At 53.8% G+C, this 25304-nt stretch overlaps 2 protein-coding genes and 1 non-coding gene across 3 annotated transcripts in view; 2 read left to right on the top strand and 1 right to left on the bottom strand.

Annotated features, from left to right (window-relative positions):
- Nucleotides 1-2997: 2997 nt before the first annotated feature.
- IRF5 (interferon regulatory factor 5) lies at nucleotides 2998-13572 on the top strand. The gene is made up of 8 exons (XM_004707806.2): nucleotides 2998-3199; nucleotides 9727-9916; nucleotides 10293-10357; nucleotides 10707-10740; nucleotides 10904-11161; nucleotides 11601-11993; nucleotides 12071-12189; nucleotides 12797-13572. Exons 1-8 carry the CDS (start codon nucleotides 3005-3007, stop codon nucleotides 13040-13042), a joined length of 1500 nt encoding a protein of 499 aa, XP_004707863.1. The 5' UTR covers nucleotides 2998-3004; the 3' UTR covers nucleotides 13043-13572.
- Nucleotides 13573-17544: 3972 nt separating this feature from the next.
- TNPO3 (transportin 3) overlaps nucleotides 17545-25304 on the bottom strand; it is a 68789-nt gene continuing 61029 nt past the window's right edge. The window contains exons 21-23 of the mRNA XM_004707808.2: nucleotides 24428-24540; nucleotides 19786-19877; nucleotides 17545-18318 (exon numbers count right to left, since the gene is read on the bottom strand). Of these exons, the coding sequence (XP_004707865.1) occupies nucleotides 19817-19877; nucleotides 24428-24540 (174 nt within the window). The 3' untranslated portion in view covers nucleotides 17545-18318; nucleotides 19786-19816. The remainder of the gene's footprint in view (nucleotides 18319-19785; nucleotides 19878-24427; nucleotides 24541-25304) is intronic.
- On the top strand, nucleotides 25016-25119 carry LOC115869236. The gene has a single exon (XR_004046058.1). It is a non-coding gene; the product is annotated as a U6 spliceosomal RNA (small nuclear RNA).

The following is a 25304-nucleotide window of genomic DNA, read 5'->3' as shown; positions in this document are numbered from 1 at the left end:
GGCGGAGCCTGGGGGTGCGGCCACGGTTCACCCTGTGGAATGAACAGCCGGACCAGAAAGGACTCAGGCGGGGTTGGTGGAGGAAGTGAGAGGCCTTGGGAGGGGGCAGGTGGCAGAGGGAGGCCGAGTCCCCACCCCTTACTTGTCTGCCCTGGGCTGAGGGGTTTCCCCGCTGGAGGCTTACAGAGCTTGGGGAAAGCACCTTTCACCCCCCAAAGACCCTCCCTTTGGGGTTTCCCCTTATCCTGGCCTTCCCACAACCTGCCCTGTTCTGCGGAGAGAGCCTTCAACCTGCCTGGCTTGTGGGGCAGTAGCTTGTAGGGCATGAGTAGCTTGGCCTGGGTGTGCCCAGCTAGGAGGACTGGGAGGGGTCAATGACCGGGAGGGCTTGGACTGGGTGTGGGGTATCTAGAAACACCTGGGACAGAGAACCCCTTACCGGCTCCTTGGTCTTGGTTTGTGGAGGGGAGGCCCTGTGAGCTAGACACATCTGGGAGTTTGGGTCTGTGCCCCCCTCCCCCTCCCCCACTGTGGAGTTTGCACAGGGCTCCTAGGACCTCTGCCAGGGTCTCCCTACTCCAGCAACCTGCACCGAGTAGGTGCTTCCATGGAAGTTGGTAGAGGTGCTACTCATTTCCCCACCCCAGGGCTCAAATCCCCAGTCCCGGTTGCCAACATTTGACCTCAGCTGCCAAACCCCTTCCTGAGCTGCCTGAGGTTGTCAGGTGGTCAGAGGGCAGAGCTGCGGGCTAGGGAGTGGGTTTCAGACTGGACTTTCTGGGGACTCCTAGGGGTCTGAGTCTTTCCTGGTCTCTTAAATATCTGATTGTTTCATACTTAAATAAACACTTTGCAAATGGGGGGGGGTCGGTTGTTTGTAATTGGAGGGAAAGTGGGTGCTCTTTGGGAATATGGTCTCGTGGACCTGGTTCCAGGCTGCACCCCTGAGGGTGAAGACCCTTCTGTGGAGCCGTGGTGGCAGACCCTCCCTGGGCACTGGCAGGACTGGCCTTTCTCCATCCCGCCCCCAGGCTGCCTAGGCTGCACCTTTCTGATGGGGAGGCCTGAGCGTTCATCTCAAAACCTGGCTCTGCAGAGAAGATGGGTGCTGGCTGGCCTCTGGCCCACTTCTTCCTGGGCCTGGGCAGGAGTGGACAGTGTCAGAGTCAGTCTTCCTGGGCTGCCCCGCTGCCCCAGGCCTCCCCTTGCCCACAGCTGCCGGCTGTGTGTGTGCACCCATCTGCAAGCCTGTGCGCCTGTTTGCATCTGCTCTGTATTCACAGAACTCCGTGCTGCCCCCACCCGCCCCCAGCTTGGCCAGAAGAGACGTGTGACTCTCATCCTCTATCCTAAGACCAAGGCCTGGGGGGCGGTGGGGAGTGCTATCCAGTGTGAAAGGAGTGTAGTAGTGGGTTAATATTGGACTGCTAACCACTAGATCAGTCCTTTGAAACCGCCAACTAATCCTTGGGACAAAGACGAGGCTAGTTTCTACTTCTGTAAAGAGTTGACAGTTCAAACCCATTAGCCGCTCCAAGGGAAAAGAAACCAGGCAGTCAGCGTCCACAAAGAGCCACAGCCTCAAACTTCATGGAGCAATTTCACTCTGTCCCGGGGTCGCTATGAGTTGGAATGACTCAGTGGCAGAGGGTTTGGGTTTGGGGGACCCGGTGTAACCAATCACATGCAGCATCATGACGGCAGGCTGGCGGGTGGAGAGTGGCTATGGGGGTAGGAAAGTCTGAAATTAGTCTTGGCTCCCCGCTCTCCCCCGAGGGTTTCCGTGTGGCCCGCCCACAGCAGCTCACAGAGTCACCACTGGTTTCTGAAGTGTCCACTCTGGCCACTTTCATTTCCCCCAGAGCTGGGTGGAGGCTGGTGCTGAAAGGGGAACTGAACCCCCAAGCTTCGGGGCCTGGGGGCAGGGTGAGAGCTTCCTTCCTCCCCGTCTGAGTCCCCGGCTGGAGGAGTTGGCCAGACCTTGACCCACTGAGAGGTAGGCACAGAACTGTGGAGAGGCCCCAGGGGAGTCTCCTTCCAGGGGCAGCACTGGGCAGGGGAAACTGAGGCTCCATGCTCCCAGGCTGAAGTGGGCCTGGAATGACAGAGGGAGGGGTCCCCGCCTGAGAGGCTTCTTGGCTTACTTCCCACTTAACTATGTAGTTTTGGCCTCAGGCAACTTCCCAATCTGTGGCTGGGAACCTCTGGCGTGCCGTGAGAGAGTTCTTGTCTCCTGTCTCAGTGGATGGTGTCACAGTGTCGACTCCAAACCGTTGTCAGGCGGCTACGCCCCTCCTGCCCCACACCTCCTGCCCCCACAGAGGGGTCTTCCTCTCTGGCGGGCTGGGGGCATTGAGTCTCTGTCATAACTTGCTAGGAGCCCACAAGTCGGTTCTGACTCCTAGTGACCTTAGGCACAACCAAACTGGGGGCAGCTAACTCCTGGTTCTAAGTCTTCTGTTGGCCCAGCACGAGGCAGGGTGCCCGGCAGTGGGCGGGCGAATGGAGTGTAGGTTCTGGGGAGCTGCCCTCCCCATCACCTTGGCTCCAAGCAGCACACCTCCCTTCCCATGGGCCATCCCCTGTGCTTACTCAGGGACAAAGTGGGAGGAACACACAGTCCCTTGGGGGCAGCTCTGTGCCTGTGAGGACACATGCCTGCGTGCCCAGCGCTCAATCAGGTGGGCCCACCCTCTAGACTGAGCCAGTTGAGGGCAGTTCTCAGGAAAAGGGGGCTCTCATTCTGCCCCATCAGCAGCCAACCCTCAGAGCAGTGGGGAATTAACCCCAGGCAGAGAGGGTGCCTGGGCAGGACCCTGGAAGCACCCATGACAGCAGCAGCCCCCCCACCCCCCTCCCCGGTCTCCCAGCAAAGCCAAAGCACAGACTCGGATGATTAGGAGAGAGAGCTGGCCTTGACCACCAGGGCACCTTAGAGCTCCAGCACCCAGATCCACTGATGTCACCCATCTTTTTTCCCCACCCACCTGCAGAGTCCATTGCCATGAACCAGCCTGCCCCTGGGGTGCCCCCCGTGCCCCGCCGGGTGCGGCTGAAGCCCTGGCTGGTGGCCCAGGTGAACAGCTGCCAGTACCCAGGCCTTCAGTGGGTCAACGGGGAGAGGAAATTCTTCTACATTCCCTGGCGCCACGCCACACGGCACGGCCCCAGCCAGGATGGGGACAACACCATCTTTAAGGTAAGCCTGGGAGGCACCCCTGCCAAGTCCCCTGGAGATCGGATCAGCTGCATTTGGGCCAGGGTCTGGGCCGAGGGGGTACCGGCCCAATCACAGGATGAGTCCGCCTTCTCTAAATCTGCTCAAGCCGGCGGGGACCTGACTGTGACTCCTCCTTCCCCACTGCCTGACTTGTTGCCACTTGTCCTTATCACACATGAGGTGTGTAAGAACTGATCCACCAAAAGACAGCAAGCCGGAATCAGAACTCTCAAGGGTAACCTGTGCGGGACGCACTGTTACTGCCATCTGCTTACATCGTCAGTTTTCTGCCCGTGGGTACATGAAATACCAACATGGAGTCAAGCCATCTATCTTGTTTTCTAACCTGCATGTTCCACCCTGTCTCAGGAACAGAAGGAGCCCTGGTAATGTAGTGGGTGACGAGTTGGGTTGCTAACCACTAGATCAGCCGTTCGAAACCACCAGCTGCTCCTTGGGACAAAGACGAGGCTAGCTTCTACTTCCATAAAGAGTTACTATCTCAGAAACTCCCAGGGGCCATTCTGCCCTGTCCTAGAAGGTCGCTATGAGTCAGAATCAATTAGATGGCAGCGAATTTGGTGTTCTGATATCAGGAATAGCAGTTGCTGCCAGATCGGCTCCAACTCATGCTGATCCTTACTGAGCCAGCATAGAACTGTGCAGAGTAGAACACACAATCGCTGAGTTTGGGGGAAGTGGATTGCCAGGCCTTTCTCCCAAGGCACCAGTGTGTGAGCTCTTGGTGAGGAGCTGAGCCTGTGTAAACTGGCATTTGAGAGCCATCAACAGCACCAACAAGCCAACACTAGTTACTGGGAGGCAGAGGTCAGCCATGCCCCTCCCCTAAATATTTTACCATTTCCAGCACCAGCAGTCCCTCCCATGGCACTCTGTTTCTCTGCTGGGTTTGATGATTTGTTGCAATGGCCACACAGATCTCAAAGACAATGCTCACAATGATAGAACTTAGTAGGCGATGACAGATTCCAATTCAGAATCAGGAAAGACTAGGGATACAGTTCTGTTAGGACAGCTTCTTAGCCATGCCTGAAGGTAGGCTTCTCCCTGGTCCTTTTGGTCCTCTGCCCCTTGGCCCCTGGGAAGTGGAGGGGGTGTGTCAAAAGCAGACCACCCTCAGGTCTCTTGGGCTAGCAGGCCTCTGCCCTGCTCAGGCAATTGTTACAAAGCTCTTTAGCTCTCCTGGTAAGTGCCCTAAGCCATGCCACTCAACCAGCAAGCTCCTTGCCCAAAGATGCTCAGCTCTTGCTCTGTGGCTCAGCCCATTCACTGCAACTCCTCTCGAAGCCCTCCACACTGTCTCCTGCTGGTCTCCTGGGCCGAGGAGGGTCCAGCACAGGTCCCCCCACCCCCACCGTCCAATCCAAAGGACATGCTCTGCTCTCATCTCTTCTCCTGGCCTTAATGAGGTTTCCGCTTTGGACCTGTGAGAAGCCCCATTGTAAGCCTCCCTGGGGGCAAAACTGACCAGTCCCCTCTGTAGGGTTCCATACACTTTAATGGCACAGGTCCACCAGCTGCCATGCCCTTTGTTTGTATTTTAAGCAAGCTATCCAATCCCCCTGGGGGGGGGCTTATTTGCATAGTCCCACCCAATCAGTTGGCGGGAGCTCAGAGACCGTGGGGAGAAAGGGTGCATACAAGGGACTCCCTCGTACTGCACATGGTGACTGTCTGTGTCACCCCGAGGCTCCAGTGTGGTCACCAAGCTCCCGGGCGTGGGGCACATTGGTCACTTTAAACATGACACTTTCTAACTTGCACGCCCCAAGACCTGACAGGATAAGGAAGAAGTGGCCCACAGGGTCTCAGGCTGTCATCTTGACCAAAGCGGACCACCTGGTTGCTCTCCCATGGGGCAGCAGGTGGGTCCGAACCAATGATTTTTTTTTGGGGGGGTCGCTGCCGACTGCTTTATCCTCGTACCACCGGGGGTCCTCTGCACCACACCCCCCGAATAATCCCCTCCTGCTTGTTCCCCCAGTGACAAAGGGGCATCAGAGGGAAGGCAGATGTTGTGTTATCTTAAGCTTTAGCTACATACTTCTTAACCTTTGCACTCGATTTCCACCTTTTTTGAAGTACTTTAAAAAATGTATTTCTTGTTTCTGAATCGGCCGCACAATCACACAACTCAAGATGGAAAAGCTGTGCAGTGGTTGACAGGAGAGATACTCTCCTCCCCCTGCCCCCAACTCCTTGGAGGTGATTGCTGTTACTAACTTAACCCTGAGAGATACTTGTACAAATATAGATATATGTATATGTACATGTATATATACATCGATATATAACAACAAACACATACTCTCCCTATTTTTGAGAAAAAGGGACGATAGATATGCCCCACTCTGCACCAAATATATCTTTTTTTCCTCGCCAAATATATCTTTTAAACAGTTTTATTTACACAGAATTCACGTATCATACAATTCATATTAAGAAGAGTTGCCCAATCACCACGACAATCAATTCTAGAGCAGTTTTTTCTTTCTAGTATTCATTGTGATCAATTCTCCATTTCCTTCCAACCTCCCCTGCCAGGACCCCGAGTCCACGCACATACACAGAAAAGCAAGCAAAGACAAAACAGGACAAAGAGAACCGACCACAATAGCAAAGTAAAACAGCAAAACCTCCATGGAAAGAAAGCAGAAAATATTAAGTGCCAGAACAAATTTAAAAAAGGTCAAAGGGGAGATCAAATAATAAGATGTTAAACTTTAGCCTAACTGTACCTGCAGTAATCCACTATCTAATGCATTCTGTATTGTAGCAAGGCGTCCGTCTATGCGAATTCCCCTTCACTTAAAAAAAAATCTGAAACCACTTTAAAATTAGTCGAAAGGGGATGTATATATCCCTCTCTGCACCTAATATGTCTTTATTAAAAATATAACACTGTGCTTCTGGTGAAGGTCCACATGGTCGATCAGGATTTTCACAAGGGATCAGACCAGACTCACCCCCACTGAGTGGATGTCCATGAACCTGTGGGTCAGGGTAGAACTGCCCCCTGTGAGTTTCCAAGACTGAGACTCTTCACTGGAGTCAAGCGTCCTGTCTCCCAGGTGGTGTCAAACGGCTCACCTTGGGGTAAGCGGCCCAACGCATCACCCCACCCCTCACCCCCAGGGCTCTCCATGGGTCAGGGTTCTCTTTCATTGAAACTGGTCTTTCCATCCCCCAAGCTCTGGTCTCCCTGCCTCCTTACCGATTCATCTTTGCTTCGGAGTACACATTGATCGTTGGTCTCTTACTGGTGATTTTTAAGTAGGGCATCGGTCTTATGGGCAATATCCATTGTTTTGTATGACACTCTTTTATTTTTGCCAAAAGGGGACTTCAGGGGATAGTTTTGATTCAAGATTGAAAAAAGAGTGTCTCAGGACAGTAGGCTCAGAGGATCCTCTAGTCTCAACTGGTTCAGTAAGTCTGGACTTTTTAAAATGTTGAGTTCTTTTCTGTAGTCCTCCCCCCACCTGTCCCCATTCTATCAGGGACTACCTATTGTTACCCTGGTCAGAATAGTTGGTAGTGGTAGCCGGGCACTATCTAGTTCTTCTGTTCTCAGTGTAGACAAGGCCATCACTTACGTAGGCTATGAGCCCTGGAGACAAGTGTCTTCTCTGGTACCTTGGCTTCCTTCATTCTCTTGTTCCTGATGTGTACCTAATATTTCTTGAAGATCGCTCCATGCCAGTATTAAAAAAAACCTTTGTTTTTCTTCTGTCCAGTATTGTTTTATAGTTTAGTCTATTCATCATCTAACCAGCCCGCTATGGATGGGCATATAGGTTTTTTGGATTATTTACTGTATGGAGCCTTGGTGGCACAGTAGTTACAAGTTGGGCCGTGAACCACAAGATCAGCAGTTCAAAACCACCAGCTGCTCTGTGGGAGAAAAATGAAGCTTACTACTCTCATTAAGATTTACAGTTCTGCTCTGTCTTATAGGGTTGCTATGAGTCAGAAATGAGTCAATAGCAGTGAGTTTAAAAGGAGCCCTGGTTGCATAGTGAGTTACACGTGGGGCTGCTCATCATAAGGTCAGCAGTTCGAAACCACCCTGTGCTCCTTGGGACAAAGATGAGGCTTTCTACTCCATTAAGTTTTACAGTCACGGTATGCCTGATACTATGCTCCTAATAGGCCACATTGGTCCAAGTTTCTGTACACCCTCATGGGGACCCAGGCTATGTGCCACAGAACACTGGGACATTGAACCCTGGATCTTCAAAGTGCACAACACGCTCCAGAGGCCATTCCAGGGGGATGCATCGTGGAAACCCCACTAGGTGAACTAGGTTCTAACTCAAACATACCTGTAACCAAAGGACTAAGACTGAAACTACATGGTGTGCGAAGGAGCAGAAGACAGTTGTACCAGGAGTATTGAACTGTCGGTAGGTGGAGTAACATTTAGTTACGACTTCAATGACCTATTTGCTGTATTAAGACATGTCTTATTCTGGCAGGCCTGTGCCTGACATTGCCATGAATATTATTGTAAGTTTTGCCTGACCACCAGCTCCCATTGTTTGTGCAAATAGCATCCAGCCATGTAAGGATTTATTCTGTACAGGCCAGTAATCCATTGATTGCAATTTCTGGTTAGCCTACATTTGTTCAATCTCCCTTTTCCCCACAGTGTTGTACAATGATTACCATGGGCTAATCGATGACACCATAAACAGAAGGTCCTTATGCTCCAGGGAGACATTGATACGATTCTGTCTCATCAAAAACACGGATGTCTTTAAGGTGAACCAAAGGCAGATAAAAAACATAGATTCAAGAATGGATTTGGGGCTAGCACGTAATCCTAACTCTAATCTAAGAACAATTAGTTCTTAAGACATAGTCCTGCTCAATACTTGCCCTCATGAAGGAAACACGGAAGATATGGGTGCTATAGCAATGTGTGGTGAAGAAATTAGAGGGTGCCCGGCTATCAGAAAGAATAATGTCTAGGGTCTTACAGGCTGGCTTTCAAACAAAGTCATCTAAGTCAGACATCAACTAAGCCTACAGGGAAAAATCCCACCAGCATCTGTGATCCAAGGATTGTAAATGAAGTAATCTAAATCCGAAGGCGGGAACATTAGAACTTAAACTTGAGAGTCTGGTACGCAGAAGGCTGGGGATGACAATGGAAGCCAAAAGTACATTTGCAGGATCTACCAGATCCACAGCCTCCAGTGATCTTCCTGTCACCATAATTCCAAAAAGAAAAAGAAAATCAAACACTCTCCTCAGTCTTTCTCCAGAGGAGCTGTTGGTGGTTTTGAACTGCCAACCATGTGGCTCGCAGCCCAACTCATAACCACTTGATAACCATAATTGAGGGGTGAGCATTACCTGGCTAGAGATGATTGTACAACTATAATAGATTAAAGTGATAAATCTGACTTGAATGCTTAAAACCTGGTCATTTGATCTCCCTTTCGATATACTTTGTATTTGATCTGGTTTTTAATATTTTCTGTTTCTGTGTTTTGGGTTTTTCCCCACCCCGACGTGCCTGTTGTATTTAGTCATTGTGGGTAGCCTTCTGGACGCTCTGTTATGTATTTTTCTGGGTTTGGGTCTGTGGAACCCAGGATGGTGAATTTATAGAGACAACAACTAGCATGTCGGTGCCTGGGGGTAGTGGGTGCCTGGGGGTAGTGGGTGGGTGGGTGGGTAAAGGGGAGCTGATATCAAGGAGTACAAGGAGGAGGAAAATGTTTCGAGAGCGATTGCGGCAGCGATTGTGCGACACTGCTCGATGCGACTGAACTATGGGATGGTCCGATGTGTGGATTAGGCCCTAATTAAATAGTGTGGCAAAAAGAGTTAGTCTTAGGAGCCCCCAGAGGCCGTTCTGCTTTGCCCTGTAGGGTCGCTGTGAATCGGAATGGACTTGCCAGCAGGGCGTTTGGTTTGGTCAGGCCTTTCCCAAACTCGGAGCACAGCAGGGCAGTGCAGGGAGGAACGGAGTCTGTGTACGCAGTTTTGCTGGACGTTTGCGTAGCTGTCGGAGAGACTGCCTGGCATGGAGCCTGTAGGCGCCTGCAGTCCTGCCACCGCCACCACGTGGCCCAGTACCAGTAATAATCCCAGCACCAGAGCTGTTGCAGCCTTCCTGTACTGCCCTCTGCAGTGGGCTGGTGAAGAACCCGAAGCCAGGCAACACAAATGACTAGGCTTTGGCAGGCAGCGGGCTTGGCCGGCACAGGCCCTTTCCCACACCCCACGGTCTGGTCCGTGGTCCTCCTTAGCCGGCAGCTGTTCCGCTGCCAGAAGCAGTGGATTCACAGGCTTGCCAAGCTCTCCTGCGTCCTGTGGCTCATGGGAGGTCTGTGAGCTGGGGATCCACCGACCGACCGACCTGCGTCAGGGCCTCTGGGTGGTCCGCAAGGCTCAGGGGTTGCTGAATTGACTGGGCTGGGCCCCGTGAGGGCGGGCGAGGTGCCAGTTGCCTCTGCCTCTCTTCCTGCCAGGCCTGGGCCCAGGAGACAGGCAAGTACACGGAGGGGGTGGACGAGGCAGACCCTGCCAAGTGGAAGGCCAACCTGCGCTGCGCCCTGAACAAGAGCCGCGACTTCCGCCTCATCTACGACGGGCCCCGAGACATGCCGCCCCAGCCTTACAAGATCTACGAGGTCTGCTCTAATGGCCCCGCGCCCACAGGTAGTGTGCCAGGAGGCCAGGCCGTAGTGGGGGACGTGTCTGCCGGACTCCTGGCAGTGGCCAGGAAATGGGTCTTTTGTGGCCTCAGACCACAACTGGCCTTCTCACGCTGCCCTTGTCCTTGATGCCCCGAGGGCTGTCCAAAGGTCTGGGGTGTCAGGAGGGGTGGCTGGGTCTCTCCGTGTCCTCTGAAGATGGACAGTCTTGGAAAGTCCGTGGAGCTGATCTGCTCTGTCCCATAGTCACTCTCAATGGCAGTAGGTGAGGAAGGGGCAGCCCGGCAGGAGCTGCAGGGTGCCTCTCGGGCTGCCCAGATGGCTCCCTGGGCCCTCCTCTCCCCCTGCTGATGCCTGGGTCTCTCTGCCTTACTCTGCAGAAGCCCAGCCCAGTGAGGACTACTCGGTGGGGGCAGGAGAGGAGGAGGAAGAGGAAGAGGAAGAGGTACGAGAGGGGCTGGAATCAGCTGCTTCAACTGGGTGGTAGGGTAGGAGGTTTCTGCCTGGGGCTCCTTTCAGAGATGGGAGGGACAGAGCCACCACCTTGACAGCCCGGTTTTTCCATGACAACCATCCTCCTCCCAGTCTGCAGAAGGCAAGTTAGGATGGGGCACTGGTGCTTCAATGCTGCCCAGACAGGCTGGGGCTGGGGCTGGGGCTGGGGCTGGGGTCGGGCCCTGCTGCGGGGGAGGCTGGGGCCTGCTGGTGCTCTTGTGGCCGCTTCCTTCTCACAGCAGTCCAATGACTCCTCTTCTCTCCTGCCCCTGCGGTCTCCTCGGCCGCCTTCCCATCAGCTCCAGAGGATGCTACCAAGCCTGAGCCTTACAGGTGGGCCGGGAGAAGGGGTGGCAGGGGGTCAGGGGAGAGAGAAGGGGGCTAGTATGAGGTACTGGGAGTGGGTGAAGGGAGGCTGGGGAGAGGACCAGGGCTGGAAACAGGTGATGTGGGAGAAGGTTCTAGATGTGGCATGAATGGTTTGCTCTCCCTGCAGAAGCAGTGCAGCCTGGTGCCCCTATGGGATCTTATTCGGTGCCCAAAGAGGAGCTCAAGTGGCCCCCCACTCTCCAGCCAGGCCCTCCTGCCCCAGAGCCTGCCCTCCTGGCCCCTCCCCCTGGCAACCCCGCTGGCTTTGGGGAGCTGTTGCCCGAGGTCCTGCTGAACCTGGAGACTGGACCCCTGGCCGCCAGCCTGCCCCCGGCCCCAGAACAGTTCCTGCCCGACCTGCTGATCAGCCCCCACATGCTGCCTTGTAAGGACCTAAGGACCAGGGGCAGGAGGCCACACTGGGCGGGTGGGGCTAGGGTTGCGGGGAGAGCACTGCCCGGACCCCGGAGGGTGGTGAAGCAGAGTTTGAACTAGTTACTACCGTTCTGACCCCTGCTGGGCATCTAGCCCAGGCAGACTGGATCTGAATTTATTTTAACCAGAGCTGGGTGTGTCCCTGGGTGATTTGGAGTCACCTGGGCTCTTGTTAAAGTGGAGATGCCTGGCAGATGCCCAGCAGGGTGTGTGTGTGTGTGTGTGAAGCCACGTGCAGGGGAAAGAACAGATGTTCCAGGGGTCCCTCCTTCGGGTGGGTGGGGTGTGTGTAAGCGGGAGAACTGTGTGCCGGCGGGCAGGGGGCGGCTGGTGATGGTCAGAGGCCCGGAGGGCTCAGGTGTGGCGGCTGGCTGGCCCTCTGCCCGCAGTGACAGATCTGGAGATCAGATTCCAGTATCGAGGCCGGCCGCCTCGGGCCCTCACCATCAGCAACCCCCACGGCTGCCGGCTCTTCTACAGCCAGCTGGAGGCGACGCAGGACCAGGTGGAGCTCTTCGGCCCCGTGAGCCTGGAGCAGGTGCGCTTCCCCAGCCCCGAGGACATCCCCAGTGATAAGCAGCGCTTCTACACCAACCAGCTGCTGGACGTGCTGGACCGCGGGCTCCTCCTGCAGCTGCAGGGCCAGGACCTGTACGCCGTGCGCCTGTGCCAGTGCAAGGTCTTCTGGAGCGGGCCCTGCGCCCCCGCCCACGGCACGCGCCCCAACCCCATCCAGCGGGAGGTGAAGACCAAGCTCTTCAGTCTGGAGCAGTTCCTGCACGGTGAGGGGCTCCCCCCGCCCCCAGCGACACCCCCCCACCCCAGGCTAGCCTCTGACCCTCTCCTGACCCCGCTGCAGAGCTCATCCTGTTCCAGAAGGGCCAGACCAACACCCCACCGCCCTTTGAGATCTTCTTCTGCTTCGGGGAGGAGTGGCCCGACCGCAAACCCCGAGAAAAGAAGCTCATCACTGTCCAGGTCCACGGACACCCCGGCTTGCATATGGGGGACCCGGGAGTACTCCCGAGCGGCCTTTGTGCCACTCCTTCCTGGTGGGGGCCCTGGGTGCAGGGAATGGTCAGAGGGTTCGGCTCAGCTGCTAACTCAAAGGTTGGAGGGGCTGAGTCCACCCGTCTGAAGGCCTCAGGAGGAGGCCTGTCTACTTTTGGAAAGGTCACAGCCCGTGAAGCCCGGGGGGGGCGGCACAGGCCTACTCTGACGACCCGCAGGGAGTCGCCATAAACCACACTCGCTACCACTGGGTTGACTCAGACTCACTCAGGGGGACCCGACAGATTCCTGGGTTTCAGAGACTAAGTCTTTTATGGGAGCAGACAGCCTCGTCTTTCTCCCTTTGAGCAGCTGGTGGGCTTGAACCACTGACCTTGGAGTGAGAAGCTCACCATCTAACCCACAGCACCACCGGGACACCTTAAGAGTAGCGCTAGACGTTGGCTTTTTGTTTCAGGGTTTAGGTGGTGCACTCTCAGTCCTCCCATCCCTCAGTGGACACCCCTGCCCACTGGTGCCCAGCTGGCTCGGGCAGCTCCACCTAGCCCTTCCTGTCTGCTCTCCCCACCCACAGGTGGTGCCCGTGGCGGCCCGGCTGCTGCTGGAGATGTTCTCCGGGGAGCTTTCCTGGTCTGCTGACAGTATCCGGCTGCAGATCTCAAACCCAGACCTCAAAGACCGCATGGTGGAACAGTTTAAGGAGCTCCACCACCTCTGGCAGGCCCAGCAGCGTGTGCAGCCCATGGCCCAGGCCCCTCCTGGGCCAAACCTTGGTGCTGACCAGGGACCCTGGCCCATGCACCCAGTTGCCATGCAGTAGTGTGGTTGTGGACCATGCCTGGTGGCGGAGGGCTGAGTCAGTGAGCATCTGGCTGACAGCAGGACCTCAGGTCTGGGTCCCCTGGAAGTGGATTTGAGCCATGGGGTTGTTTGAAGCAAGGCAGGATCCTGAGACACTCCCTCCTGGAGCCTGGCTTTGTCTCCAGGGGTCAGTCTTCCCTGGGCCTGCCTTTCCTAGGCTCATTAAGAGATGAATTCCTAGCAACAAGGGGCTGGAGGGGCACTGGCCATCCCAGGGTGGCTGCCCCATTTCCTGCAGCTGCTTGAGCCAAGGAGTGCTGTGAGTCTGGTCGCTGCCTTCAGTGGGTTCTCTGTAAGGCATGGGCCTGATTTGGGGGTTCCTTAGTTTGAGCCTCACTTCATCTTACAGCTTCCTGAGACAGGTATGAGCTCTTAGGTACCACACTGGATCTTAAAAGGCTGCCAGCTGTCCCCTCCTTGACCGCTCAAGAACCCAGGGTAGAAAGTGATATTTGATATATTTTTGGATTAATAAATGTTAAAAACAGATCTAGCCCTTTTTCTCACCCCTACCAATTGTTCTACTAGACCTTATTTCTGGTCCCAGTTGTCCCTGTCTCCTGGACCCGTCTTCATCCCAGGTCACCGGCCGCCTCCCCAAGCCCGCTCTTGACTGCCATGGCTTCCGGAAGGCTGGCTGGAGCACAAGCATGAATCCTGACTTGTCCACCTGAAGAACAGAGCAGGGCTGGTCTTCCAGCGGCCTGTGGGAATCAGCAGTCTGACGGTCCTCACAGAGGTTCACGTAGGGGGCTACGTGCAGGCTGGTGGTGTGTTCACGTTTTATTGTGAATGGGGTGATGGGTCACAGGGCAAATCCATTTTCCATCCAACAATGCATAGTCTGTTTCATCTCTTCTATTGCAACTGTTTATTCCGATTCCTATATCCACTCCTTCTCCCCTAAGCCTTCTGGACTTGGCCCCTGTCCAGTAAACGCGGCCCTGTTGCTCAGATGGGTGACCTATGGCATTATTGTTCCTTTATGAACCTAGGGCTGGGCTGAAAGTGGAGCCACAGGTGTCGGGTCGGTTCCGGAAGGGGACTCAGGGCCAGTCTTGGGGGGTCCCAGCCGTCTCTCTCCAACCAGTAAGCCTGGTCTTTTTTATGGTTGGGTGTTGTTTCATACTTTCACCCGCTCCATCCAGGACTACCCCTTAAAAAACAAAAACGCTGTACTTCACTTAGGTGACGGTTTAGAGCGCTTTCTCAGCTTTGCACTCAGTCATGTTCATAGTTTCAAATGCATTCCAACTTCTCCGTTCTGTCCCTTCAATGTACTGTCACACAGCTTCCTCGTGTCTGCTGTTGCCATCGCTCTTCCTGCCCTAACCCTTCCATCCTGGGGCCAAGCCTTTTGATCTTAAATGGTTGATTATTCTACCTGGGCTGAGCTCAGTTCCAGACCTTAAGGGTGATTAAAGGCTGTGGGCTGAGGGGCCCACCAGTCTCTATCTAATAAACCTGGCTTTTGAAAAAAACTGCCGAGTTCTGTCCTACGTTTTTTCCCCTCTCCCCAGGACCTTCTACCATGATCCTTTCAGAGCAGTTGGTCACGGCAGGACGCCTGATGTTTCCGTAGTCCATTGGACTAATTCTTCCCGCATGCCCTTGGATTTTCATCACTTTCTCTTCTCCGGGTACCAAGAGACCAATAGTTGTGGCTTAGAGTTTGAGCCCCCGCACCAATGCAGGAGGGAGAACAAGTCTTCTGCGTTGACTCTGGCCTGCATTTGTTTAGCTTTGACTGTGGAGTTTCAGCTTTCACAAGGGGAGGGATGGCAGGAAGCTTCTACACGTCGCCGTCAACAATGACCACCATGATCAGCCCCCAGTCCGAGTGCCCCCCACCGACCCCCCCACCCAGAGATGATCCAAAAGCAAATCCCAGACATGACATTTCACATGTAACCACTTCAGCATGTATTATCACACCTAATGTGGAATTCCTGATTCTTAACCATAGTGTTTAAAAATACAAAGTCAATTGGAAAAACTTCCTTAAGCATGAAGAGCCAAACAAGGGCCCTACAATAGTGGAAATTTTTTGCTTGAATTTGCAGTTTCCTTATTGAAGACGCCAGTTCTGGATTGTTTGTCTAGATGTCGCGGACTGCACATTGTCTTGTCTCCCGTACTGGCTTCCCTGTAAACCGGTACTGAGATCTAGACCGGCTTCTAGAGGCTTGATTAGATCTAGATGTTTGGCTTAATGACCTGTGGTTGTTGATGGACGCTTGGATTGTTCCCATCGTTATAGGCAGGGTTGTAGTGAACAGGCCCCACAGGGCTGTGCTGGCGCGTTCAAAGTCGGGAAGCCACAGAAGACTGACACAGATCTCTAGGGAGTTTCTCTCCTCTCCTTCCCAACTTCATCCTTGAGTCCGACTTGAATCATTTTATTGGCAGCTCTTATAACAATCCATACATCCATTGAGTCAAGCACATTTGTACACGTTGTCATCATCCTTTTCAAAACATTCTTTCCACCTGAGCCCTTGGTATTAGCTACCACGTGCTCCCGCCGGACCCTTGGTAAATTATATTTTCAAATCTTACACTGTCTGCTGTCTCCCTTCACCTGTCTGTTAATCATTACCCTGGGTGAAGGGGGTTATATGTCAATCCTTGCAATCGGCTCCCCTTTTTCCCCTCCACCCTCATGGTATCAGTACTCCCATTATGGTTCCTGAGGGTTTTCTGTCCTGGATCCCATGTGTCGAGAGCTCTTTTCAGTACCAGTGTACATGCTCTGGTCTAGCCGGATTTGTAAAGTAGAACTTGGGTCATGATAGCGGGGGGCAGAAGCATTAAAAGAACTAGAATGTTGCTTCACCAGCGCTGCACTGCAACCTGGCTAGTTCGTCCCTTTCTTGTGATCCCTCTGTGAGGGATGTCCAATGGTCTACAGATGGGCTTTGGGTCTCCACTCTGACCAGTTTCTTGACTAATCCAATATGGAAACAAGGGGACAACTTCCGGGGAGGCTTATGATTTGAAGCATTCAGGTGGATGCTCAGTTATCTGCAGGCAGAAAAGATGCTCTTCCTCCACTAGACAACTCCATGCAGAACACACGTTTCCACAGAGCTCACGTTTAAAGTAAGGTGCAGGCGGGAATCTTTACTCTGTCCCCAGTCATCAGAATGCGCCAGAGGTGCTTTTCCAAACAGGCACCCAGAGAACAGAGCTGCCCACCCCTTCCCTGAGTTCTCAACGCTGTAGCCGTGTGCACGGAGTCACAGACATGCTCCCACACGCTGCTCCTCAGGAAGCCGTCTGGGACAGAAACCCACTGCCACACAGCCACGCCAACTAGCAAAGGGCCTGGGCCTGACCGGGCCGTCCGGTCTCCTGTTCTCCAGACAGGGAGTGCTGCTGGGTCGGCAGACTCCCCCCAACACCCTCACAGGTTTCAGGCCCTCTGGGGACACTCCCGAGCTCCCGGCACTGTGTGGGAACGTTTGTCCCACGGATCCCAAATAAGATTTTGCAGCTTTCGGTTCACCCCCAGAAGGAAAACGTTAAACCCACGTGGCGAGGACAGGGTGGCACAGGGTTGGCACCAGGCCCGGGTGTACAGGATGGGGTGTACTATATGGGGCGCCGCAGGGTGCACGATGGGCTCCAAGTCCAATCGTTCAACCCACTGTACAGCCCACTAACAGAAAACGCCACCAAAGGTCACCTAAGCTAGTGACAGAGAGCAGACCAGCAGTTGTTTGGGGTGGGGGGATGGACCACACAGGTCCACTACCCACTGGCGTAGCGGGTTACCCGTGGGGCCAGCCAGTCCTCAAGAGAAAGATGAGTTTTCTGTCCAGCGAAGGCTGCCTTTAAAACCCAAAGGGGCAGTTGTCCTCCGTCCTGTGGGGTCACCGTGAGTCAGAGGTGACGTGGCACCAGTGTGCTCCTGTGTGTGCCCATGCTTCCGTGGGCATGTCTCATCTGAAACACGCGTCCCTCTGTATGTTAGGAGCAGCCTGCGTGGGTGGCCACCGCAGCGGGAATAAGGCAGGGACCTGCTTCCTATCTACGAGCGACCCACACTCGCTCTCTGGGATAAAAGGCACCAGTTCTTTTCAGGCCAACTACGAAACAAAAGACAAAAGGCGCCACTTTCTAATGACGAAGGCTCTGGCGGGCTTAGGCCCGGGACCAGCCACGTAGCTGAAACGAACAGCACAAGATGTGAACGAGGAGACCTCAGGACGACCGACGGAGCGGGTCTAGCCGGACAGCTTCAGAGCTATGAGGCAGTGAGCGGAAGTAAAATCACAGAAACACCGATTAAATTTTAAAAATTTATTGGTCCCCCCTCCCCCCTTTTGTTGCTGTTGATTTGTTGAGATGGCTACGACCCCGTCAGAACAGAGGCCTCACGCCCAATGCCTGTGCGGGGCTGCACGCCTCCTGCGAGCGGTCAGTCTGCTCCAGCCTTCCCTCCCACCCACCCCCTGGAGTCCAAGAACCGTTTCCTAAGGAAAAGTCAGGCCGCTCAGTAAAACCCGGCTCTTCATGGCCACCCTTTGTTTCTCTCTCTCTCATTTGTGGGGGGCAAAAAACCCCAGAAAAAACAAGACCCTTAAAAAAAACCAAAACAGACTATGCCCTTGTAGCCCACCTGCCCACCCCCATTTTGGCTGGTCTCCAAGGCTGGGCTGAAGTGAGGGGCTGTGGAGTCAGGATGAGGGCCCGAGGAGGAGCTCTGGGGCCCAGGGGGCGGAGCCAGAGTGCGCCAGAAGGAGGGTCTGTGACTGGCTCCCTCCCAACCGTGCCATTCCCCAACCTGACCTCCCTGTGTTCCTGAAGTTAAGGTGGTGTCGCACGGAAGGCGTGGGCAGCTGTGCGTGTGGACGTGCGTGTGTCATCTGCTAGCAGGCAACCGTTTCAGTTCTGGTTTCAATTTAGTTTTCTTTTTAATCCCTTTTTATTTCCTTAAAAAAAAAAACAAAACCAAAAAACTGTTTTTCCTTTTAGAAACAAGGTCACTAGGAAACCAGCTTCCCTCCCACCATGCCGGGCAAGCCGCAGCCATCTTTTTAAAAGCACGCCGATTTCCCCTCGCGCTCCCCCACAGGGACTCCTTGGAACAGCCTGGCCAGGCCGCGTCTCTCGTTGGCTGGCGGGCAGGCCGCCCCGGTGGCGGTGAAGGCCCCTGCGCCACACGGAGGGTTCTGATTGTGGGACACAGGCTGGATTTGATTTTCTTCGTCTTCTAATGTAAAGACATTCCTGACAAGAGAGAGGAGACGGTCAGTCACCGGCTGGCGTGCATGTCAGGAGGCAGAGGTTTCTAGTCTCGCTCAGGGCCCTCACGCTGGCCTGCCCCAAGAACTCCATAACAATACTAATGTGGAGCGGAGTTTTTCCTTGAGAGAGCTACTGCTTTTGTAAGCACAATCCCAAGTGCTTTTCTCTTGGTCCAAGAGAGAAAGGAGGATCGGGAAGGGCTGAGAGATCAGCCTCCAGGTCCCAGGTGCCCTACCAACCAGAAGAGCCCCCTCAGTCTGGGCCACACTGCGGTGCCAGGTCAGGGTTCCTTCTGAAAGGTGCTTCCCCGACCAACACTAGCCAGGACCCACTGCTTTAGGCCGCTGAAGGGCACTGGGTGGGCCCAGCCAGTGGAGCGGTTAGGAGAGAGGGCTGGCGGGCTGGGTGTCCACCCTGGGATTCAGGCTCCAGCAATTATAGGCTGTGTGACGTGAGCAGCGTGTGTAACGTCTTGCACCCGGATTTCCTCATCTGGGCACAACACAAGTAGCTAACTCGGAGAACTGCCTGAGGGCTACAGGACCGGGCACGGTGAAGGGCCAATGAATGCTGGCTATAGCGTATTCGTTACCCATGAACATCTCATGACTATGCAAAACGCGATGATCCCAAATCAAAGGACCAAGTTTAGAGCCACCACCACGTTCACAAATGTGCACCAGAGGTCAGCAGGCGCGGCTCCTGGAAGAGCTGTCCTCCCAGGATGCTACAGGTGGGCTCCAGAGAGCTGCTTCCCTGCTCCCAGTCCCTCGCCTTTCTTCCCTTCCCTCAGCCCAGCTGCGTGCGCCATCTCAGAACCAGCCCTCGGGCACACAGAGAAGATTGCCCGAGCGGCACGCCCCTCACCTTGGTCTCCCGTGCTCCGATCCCAAGAGCGTGAGAGTGAGCATCTCCGCTCCCCAACCGATGCCACGTATGTGTCATGGTCAAGTTTACATCAGCCCTGCTTTCACCGAGAGCCGGGTTTCAAATGCTTATTACCACACGCACCTACCATTCTAGAAGTGTCTGTAAGAGGAAGTGAGGAGAAAACCTTTTTTGTTTTTGCTTGAGGCAGCTGCAACCTCTTTTGAAGGGAACAGCACTCGACAGTAGCCAGTGGTTTCCCTGACTGTCTTGGTCTCGGGCAGTGGTTCTCAACCTTCCTCGTGCCCCAACCCTTTCATACAGTTCCTCATGGGGTGGTGATCCCAACCATAAAATCATTTTTGTTGCTACTTCATCACTGTCATTTTGCTACTGGTATGAATTGGGTGACCCCGTGAAAGGGTTGTTCGACCCCCAGGTTGAGAACCGCTGGTCTAAGGAGATCCAGATCCCGCTGCATTTCCCAGCAGCTCAGCCAGGCCCCCCGAGTCAGTTACTCCCTCTATGAGGTGTGTCCGCGAGCCGCCGGCAGCCAGGGCAAGCCCTGGGACGCTCACTCACCTGGGTGACAGGCACAGTGCAGGAGTGGGAGCTATCGAAACAACCTGGTGAAGTCTCTCAAGGCCCAGCAAACTTGCTTACATTCCTCAGCACTAGGAAAGACAGACGACAGGCTCAGAAACTCGTGGTTCTCCTGTCACTCCAGGGTAAAACTCACCCCCCCCCCACCCCCCGCGAGAACAGTTACAAGCTCGGTGGTCTTCAGAGTGGGCTGAGGCGGCAAACTCCCTGGGCTGGACGCTCAGCTCCACTGTGCCCTGGGGCAAGTGACCACCATGGCCTCGCCAGCTGCCTCTGTCACCTACCAAATGGTTTGGTTTTGAGGACCAATCAGTGTGCGTACAAAAGGGCTTCACACAACTTGTTGAAAAATGTAATGAAAAGACACTGGAATTTCCCCATGAACTTTCTGAAATCCCTTCATGTATAAAGCAGACCAATGCCAATGATGCAGCCGTAACAACAGGAGTAGCCACACGTGGTTGTCGGCTTTGGCACAGACGCAAGAAAGACAGAGAGAACCCTTGGAAGTGAGAGCAGCCATTGTTCCAAGGCCCGGACCCTTCTAGCTCTCAGATCCCACGGTCTCCTCACGCTGCTCCAAAGGCAGGCTTGTTGACAAAGCTGCACCCAGCAAAGAACCTCATCAGTCATCGATGGTCTAGCTGAACAGGCTGCTCCGGGGCTCCTCCCATGGGAGGAGGAGGAAGAGAGAGGGTTAAGGCGTGGGGAATGGCAGGAAGAGGCGTCCAGTGCTCAGCAAACACTGAGCTGTATCCTCAGAGGGTGCAGGCCCTCAAAAGGCCTCCCTGCTCACCAGACGCGACTTTTTCAAAGGGTCCTGTTGTCCCAAACTGACACCAGGAACCTTGGCGAGGCTGCTTCCTTCTTTGGTGTCAGGTAGGGGGAACTACACATGAGGGTGGTAAAGTGCTCGCTAACATGCCCTCCTTCCGGGGGCTCGCTCCCTGGATGAGGAAAACCAGGGGCAGTGCCTACTGCCAGACCCAACGGCAGAAGAATGCTCTCCCTGCACCCTGCACCAGTATGATGGCCCCCAGGGAGGGACCCGTTAAGAGCAATCCCACAGGCAAGATGAAGAGAGGGCTCTCACCTGGCGCACCTGCACCCACACCACCCACCTGCTGGACAAGCCGACCCCTAAGAAGCTTGATTTAATCCCCAGGACTCAACTCAACAGAATATCCTATATACACTTCTGGTTTCACAGAGCTCCTGCACTTGCTCTCGGTGGGGTTATGCAAGACCACAAGCCCAGGCTATCTTCCATCAGTAGCAACTGCGAAGGCGGCAAGTGGGGTGAGTGGTGTTCATTCTCGCTTCCCAGTCAGCATGCAGGAGGGAGGACTGTTCCTTCAGACGCCACCATGTGGGGTAACCTCGAGGGACTGAGGAAACAGGAAACTCCGGGCTTAGGGCTGCGCTCCTGCAAGGCTCTCCCCACCTCAACAAGCACGGTTGGCACTGCCTGCTCCTCATCCAGAGAGCTTGGTTTGCTCTGACACACCGTGTTTGGCCTCTTCTGTGACACGAGGGGAAACGCTGGAACCTGGACGCAAGGACGTCAGTCTGTTGCCACATTACCCTGAACTCGCCCATTCTGGTCCAAAAGGGAAGCCACTGGGCTGCAGGGAGTGGGGAGAGGGGAGAGGAAGGCCAGGCCACAGCGCCTCCCTGTCAGCTCAGCTTCTGCTCCAGGCCCACCAGCAACTGCCTTGGTGTCAAGTCCAACCTGCGTGTCTGGTGGCATAAGGCAAGGAAACAGATTTTGAAAGTTCCTTGAAGGCAACGGCTATGCTGTTTTCAGCATCCCTAGGGGCATGCTGGGAAATGTAGCCTTTTTCTCTGGGCAGTCCGTGCAGGGCTAGCGGATGACTTGAGCGGACTCTGCTGCCAGGTCGGTGCTTCCCTGTCCAACACCATGCAACCTGGAGGCCCTCATGGGAGTCCTAGGGGTCGCAGAACAAACTCCAGGACAGAGAGGGGGTGGGAAATGGTGGGAGGATCCCTTCAGTGTGGGTCCGTGGTGGGCTCACTTGGTGTTAGAAAGAATGGGACCTCAGAATGAAGCATCCCGCTCCTCTTTAGGGTGTCCTAGTGAAAAAGCGAGGGAATCGTTAACCAGACCATTTGAAAAGCAGGCTGGGGCTTGTTGAAATGAAACTGAACCAGTTCACCCTCCCTGCTCAGATGGCAAACAACGCAGCATGTTGAGGCAGGACTTGCAGGACCTTAAAACCAAAAGGGAGACTGAGTCATGCATGGAACTAAAGGTTCCAGGGCAGCAGGCACCCCCAAGAAAGAGAATTACTAAGAGCAGGTGAGCCAGCTCAAACCCTTTCTTTCTGGTGCACCTCACCATCACCGCTTCCTCCTGTTCATTTCCCACCATGACGTCACAGAGGAGGAGCTGCAAAACCCGTTCAGCTGGGTGACTGAGCAAGGCGGCTGGGCTGCCAGTGCACCTTCTCTATTGCGGGCAGTTTGTTCCCACCGGTGCATTGCCCGGGTCCCTTCTTCGTGCCCCGAGCCTTCCTCCAACTCGAGAATGATGTCCCTAGCCTTGATGGTAGGCTCACTCTTCCGTTTCACCTGTCCCGGGTTACAGGCTTGGCGGAGACTTATTCCAGAATGTGTGGGAGTGCTAGCAGTAGACGTGTCCCAGCTAGTTTCACAAGTATGTAAAGCCACTCTGAAAGTTTCCTTTTCGGAGGAGTGGGGGAGGAGTTAACATTCACTGATGACCTACTATGTGCTAGACTATTAGACTGGTCTCCTTGTGGGAGCTCATGATAACCCTATTTTATAGACAAAAACACTCAAGTCCACAGTGAGCCACAAGATTCAAACCAACATTACAGATGGTCCCTGGCTGAAATGCTGATGTTTCTCACGGGTCCAAGTGTTCACTATGACCCGGCTCTTCACATCAGACGGCAGTAACATGGAAGCAGAGCCGCCGCTGTTGTATGTCTTTTCCCGGTGGCAGCTTGTAGGTCAGACACCATTTCTACTAGCGGTCACAGTTAAGAAGATATCAGGTCATTCTGTAAAGTCACCCCAGTCACTGTATGCTTGAGCTGGAGGGGAAGGAGCCCAGGGGATCGAGAGGTTAGACATCTGAATGTGCCCCCAAAGCTCAGCAGTGCCAACCCATCATTGCTTAGCAGGAAGAAGGTGCGGCCACCCACTTCTATAAAGCACACAGCCCTCGGAAACCCCGCAGGACTGCTCTCCTGTCTATCACCTGGGCTCGGTCTGCATCTGCAACGACCAGATGGCCCTGGGTTTCGGTTTAATGGAGGGAATCCCATGTGCGGCAGTCACTGGCTACTCTCTAGTCCCACATGTCACGTGAACTCTGGCTGAAGACCAGTACTTCTGTAACAAGCTGCAGCAAACCAGTGCTCACTGTTAACACTGGACTGCTGGGATGCGGTGGGAGAGGAGAAAACCAAAGTATTCTGGAAAGTAACACGTCTTATAAAAGAGGAATTTTTAGTGCCTAAAATGACAATTCTGTTTTCTCTAACTTTGGAAAAATTATCAAATAGCCAATAGCAAGTGGGCTATGAATTGATTTGTTAAACACACTAAGCACAAAGTACCCTGTATATATAGAAAACACCTAATAAGACGGCTTTTCAAAGTGCAAATCAGAGTCTTTAAGCTGTTTTTCCTCTTCACAATAGAACTCACACATTTTTTTAATCTCACAATTCGCTGTCATGACTATTTACAAGTATAGAGAAGCAATAATTATTCCGCTATATTCTATTGAAGGGAACCTGGAATTTTCCCATTTCCTCACTAGTACTAACCCCATTCCAACACTCATGCTTGCATTGATACATTTCTCTACACCTATACGAATAGAAGCCATTGCCTAACATTTGGACAAAACTGAAAAGACCCCAGACATGAATCAATAAAAGGGACGATTGGTGCCAGGCCTTAAGACGTGATCATTCAGATGGTCAAGGACTTCAGGAGGCTTGTAAATTTTGGTTCAGTGATCACATCTTAAGAAAAATCTTCAAAACAAGGACTTATCGAGCTGTTTAGAGGCGTTGTTCGAAAGCAACGACGTCTTTGAGACTTGCTTCCCCTGTCCTGTACAAGCCCTGGCACAGGCAGGGCCTGGACCTGTATTTGAAAACCCCCATGATGTTCCCCTCTCCCCCCCAATGTGAACACAATCCATAAGGTGAACTGGCGCTTCCGGGCCCACTACGGCCCACAGAGAGCCTGACTGACTGCAGCACACTTTTGGAACATCTCCAGACACTATGCGTCTTCTCCAATTTGCTGCCGCCAGCACCCCCCTCTAACGTTCTAGCAGTGATGCTCTCCCTGCTCAGGCACCTGTACTCCTGACTCTGAAGAGAGAGCCGAGCACCTGACCGAGGGCTGCTCAACACACTGCTCTTCTGGGTATTTCCCCAGTCTGGCTTCCACTGCCAGCGTGTGCAGACAGACCCTAACCGGAGCATTTACAGGGACACACAGGAAAGTCCTCGGGTGCAGATCTGCTACCAAGACGGTCTAAGAAACAAAGATGTGCTTCTTTTGCACCCCAGCTGCTGTTGGCAGTTCTGCTGGGGACCCCCCAACCCCTCACCTCGTGACTTGCTTGTGGAAGTCCGTAAGTTGCTTGTGTGTCACTGTGACGGCTCCCACGGTTGTCTCCTTTGGTAAACCTTTCAAGGAATTCTCTAACCACCGGCAGAAAGTCTGTAAAGGGAGGAGGGACCGTTAACTTTAACAAGAAGACAGGACCAACCTCAGCTGAGGTGCTACCAAACTCTCTGCTCCACTAAACTCAGGCCCAAATGAAGGATCTCCAAGGCTGATCTTCAAACCTGAAGTCCTCGGGTGGCGGCCCCCCAAGGGGCCATCCTGGCTTCCTTTTGGAGGGAGAGTAGCATAGCTTCTCAGGCCGAGTGACTTGCTCCCTCCCTACCCTGAACACGGACCCAAGACCACCCAAAGCAGTGGTTCTCCACCTTCCTCACGCCGCGACCCTTTCAGTTCCTCATGTTGTGGTGACTGGCCCCCCAACCCCAAAATGATTTTCGTTGCTACTTCATAACTGTCATTTTGCCACTGTTATGAATCGTCATGTAAATATCTGACATGCAGGATGTATTTTCATCGTTACAAATCGAACATAATTAAAGCATAGTGATTCCTCACAAAACCAATATGTGTGCTCGCTTTAGCAGCACATATACTAAAATTGGAACGATACAGAGATTAGCATGGCCCCTGCGCAAGGATGGCACGCAAACTCGTGAAGCGTTCCTTATTTTTGTGTGAGTGGTGATACTGGGAGGGTAGAGGGAGAATGGGTTGGAAAGTGGGAACCGATTACAAGCAACTATATGTTCTGTGACAATAGAAAAGTGGGTGAAGGGAGACGTCGGACAGGGCAAGATATGACAAAATAATAATCTATAAATTATCAAGGGCTCATCAGGGAGGGGGGAGCGAGGAGG

Source organism: Echinops telfairi, unplaced genomic scaffold, assembly GCF_000313985.2.
Source record: "Echinops telfairi isolate 266 unplaced genomic scaffold, ASM31398v2 ScPeMD7_23;HRSCAF=83, whole genome shotgun sequence".
NCBI classification, from domain to species: Eukaryota; Metazoa; Chordata; class Mammalia; order Afrosoricida; family Tenrecidae; genus Echinops; species Echinops telfairi.
The sequence above is the reverse complement of the archived record's forward strand: the minus strand, read 5'-3'. Positions and strand labels throughout refer to the sequence as shown.

Bases quoted from the DNA above. Each gene is read 5' to 3' on its own strand.
- IRF5 (XM_004707806.2), top strand. From the start codon at position 3,005: ATGAACCAGCCTGCCCCTGGGGTGCCCCCCGTGCCCCGCCGGGTGCGG. The intron at 10,741-10,903 runs GTGGGCCGGGAG...CTCTCCCTGCAG, and splicing joins ACCAAGCCTGAGCCTTACAG to AAGCAGTGCAGCCTGGTGCC. The intron at 11,162-11,600 runs GTAAGGACCTAA...CTCTGCCCGCAG, and splicing joins CAGCCCCCACATGCTGCCTT to TGACAGATCTGGAGATCAGA.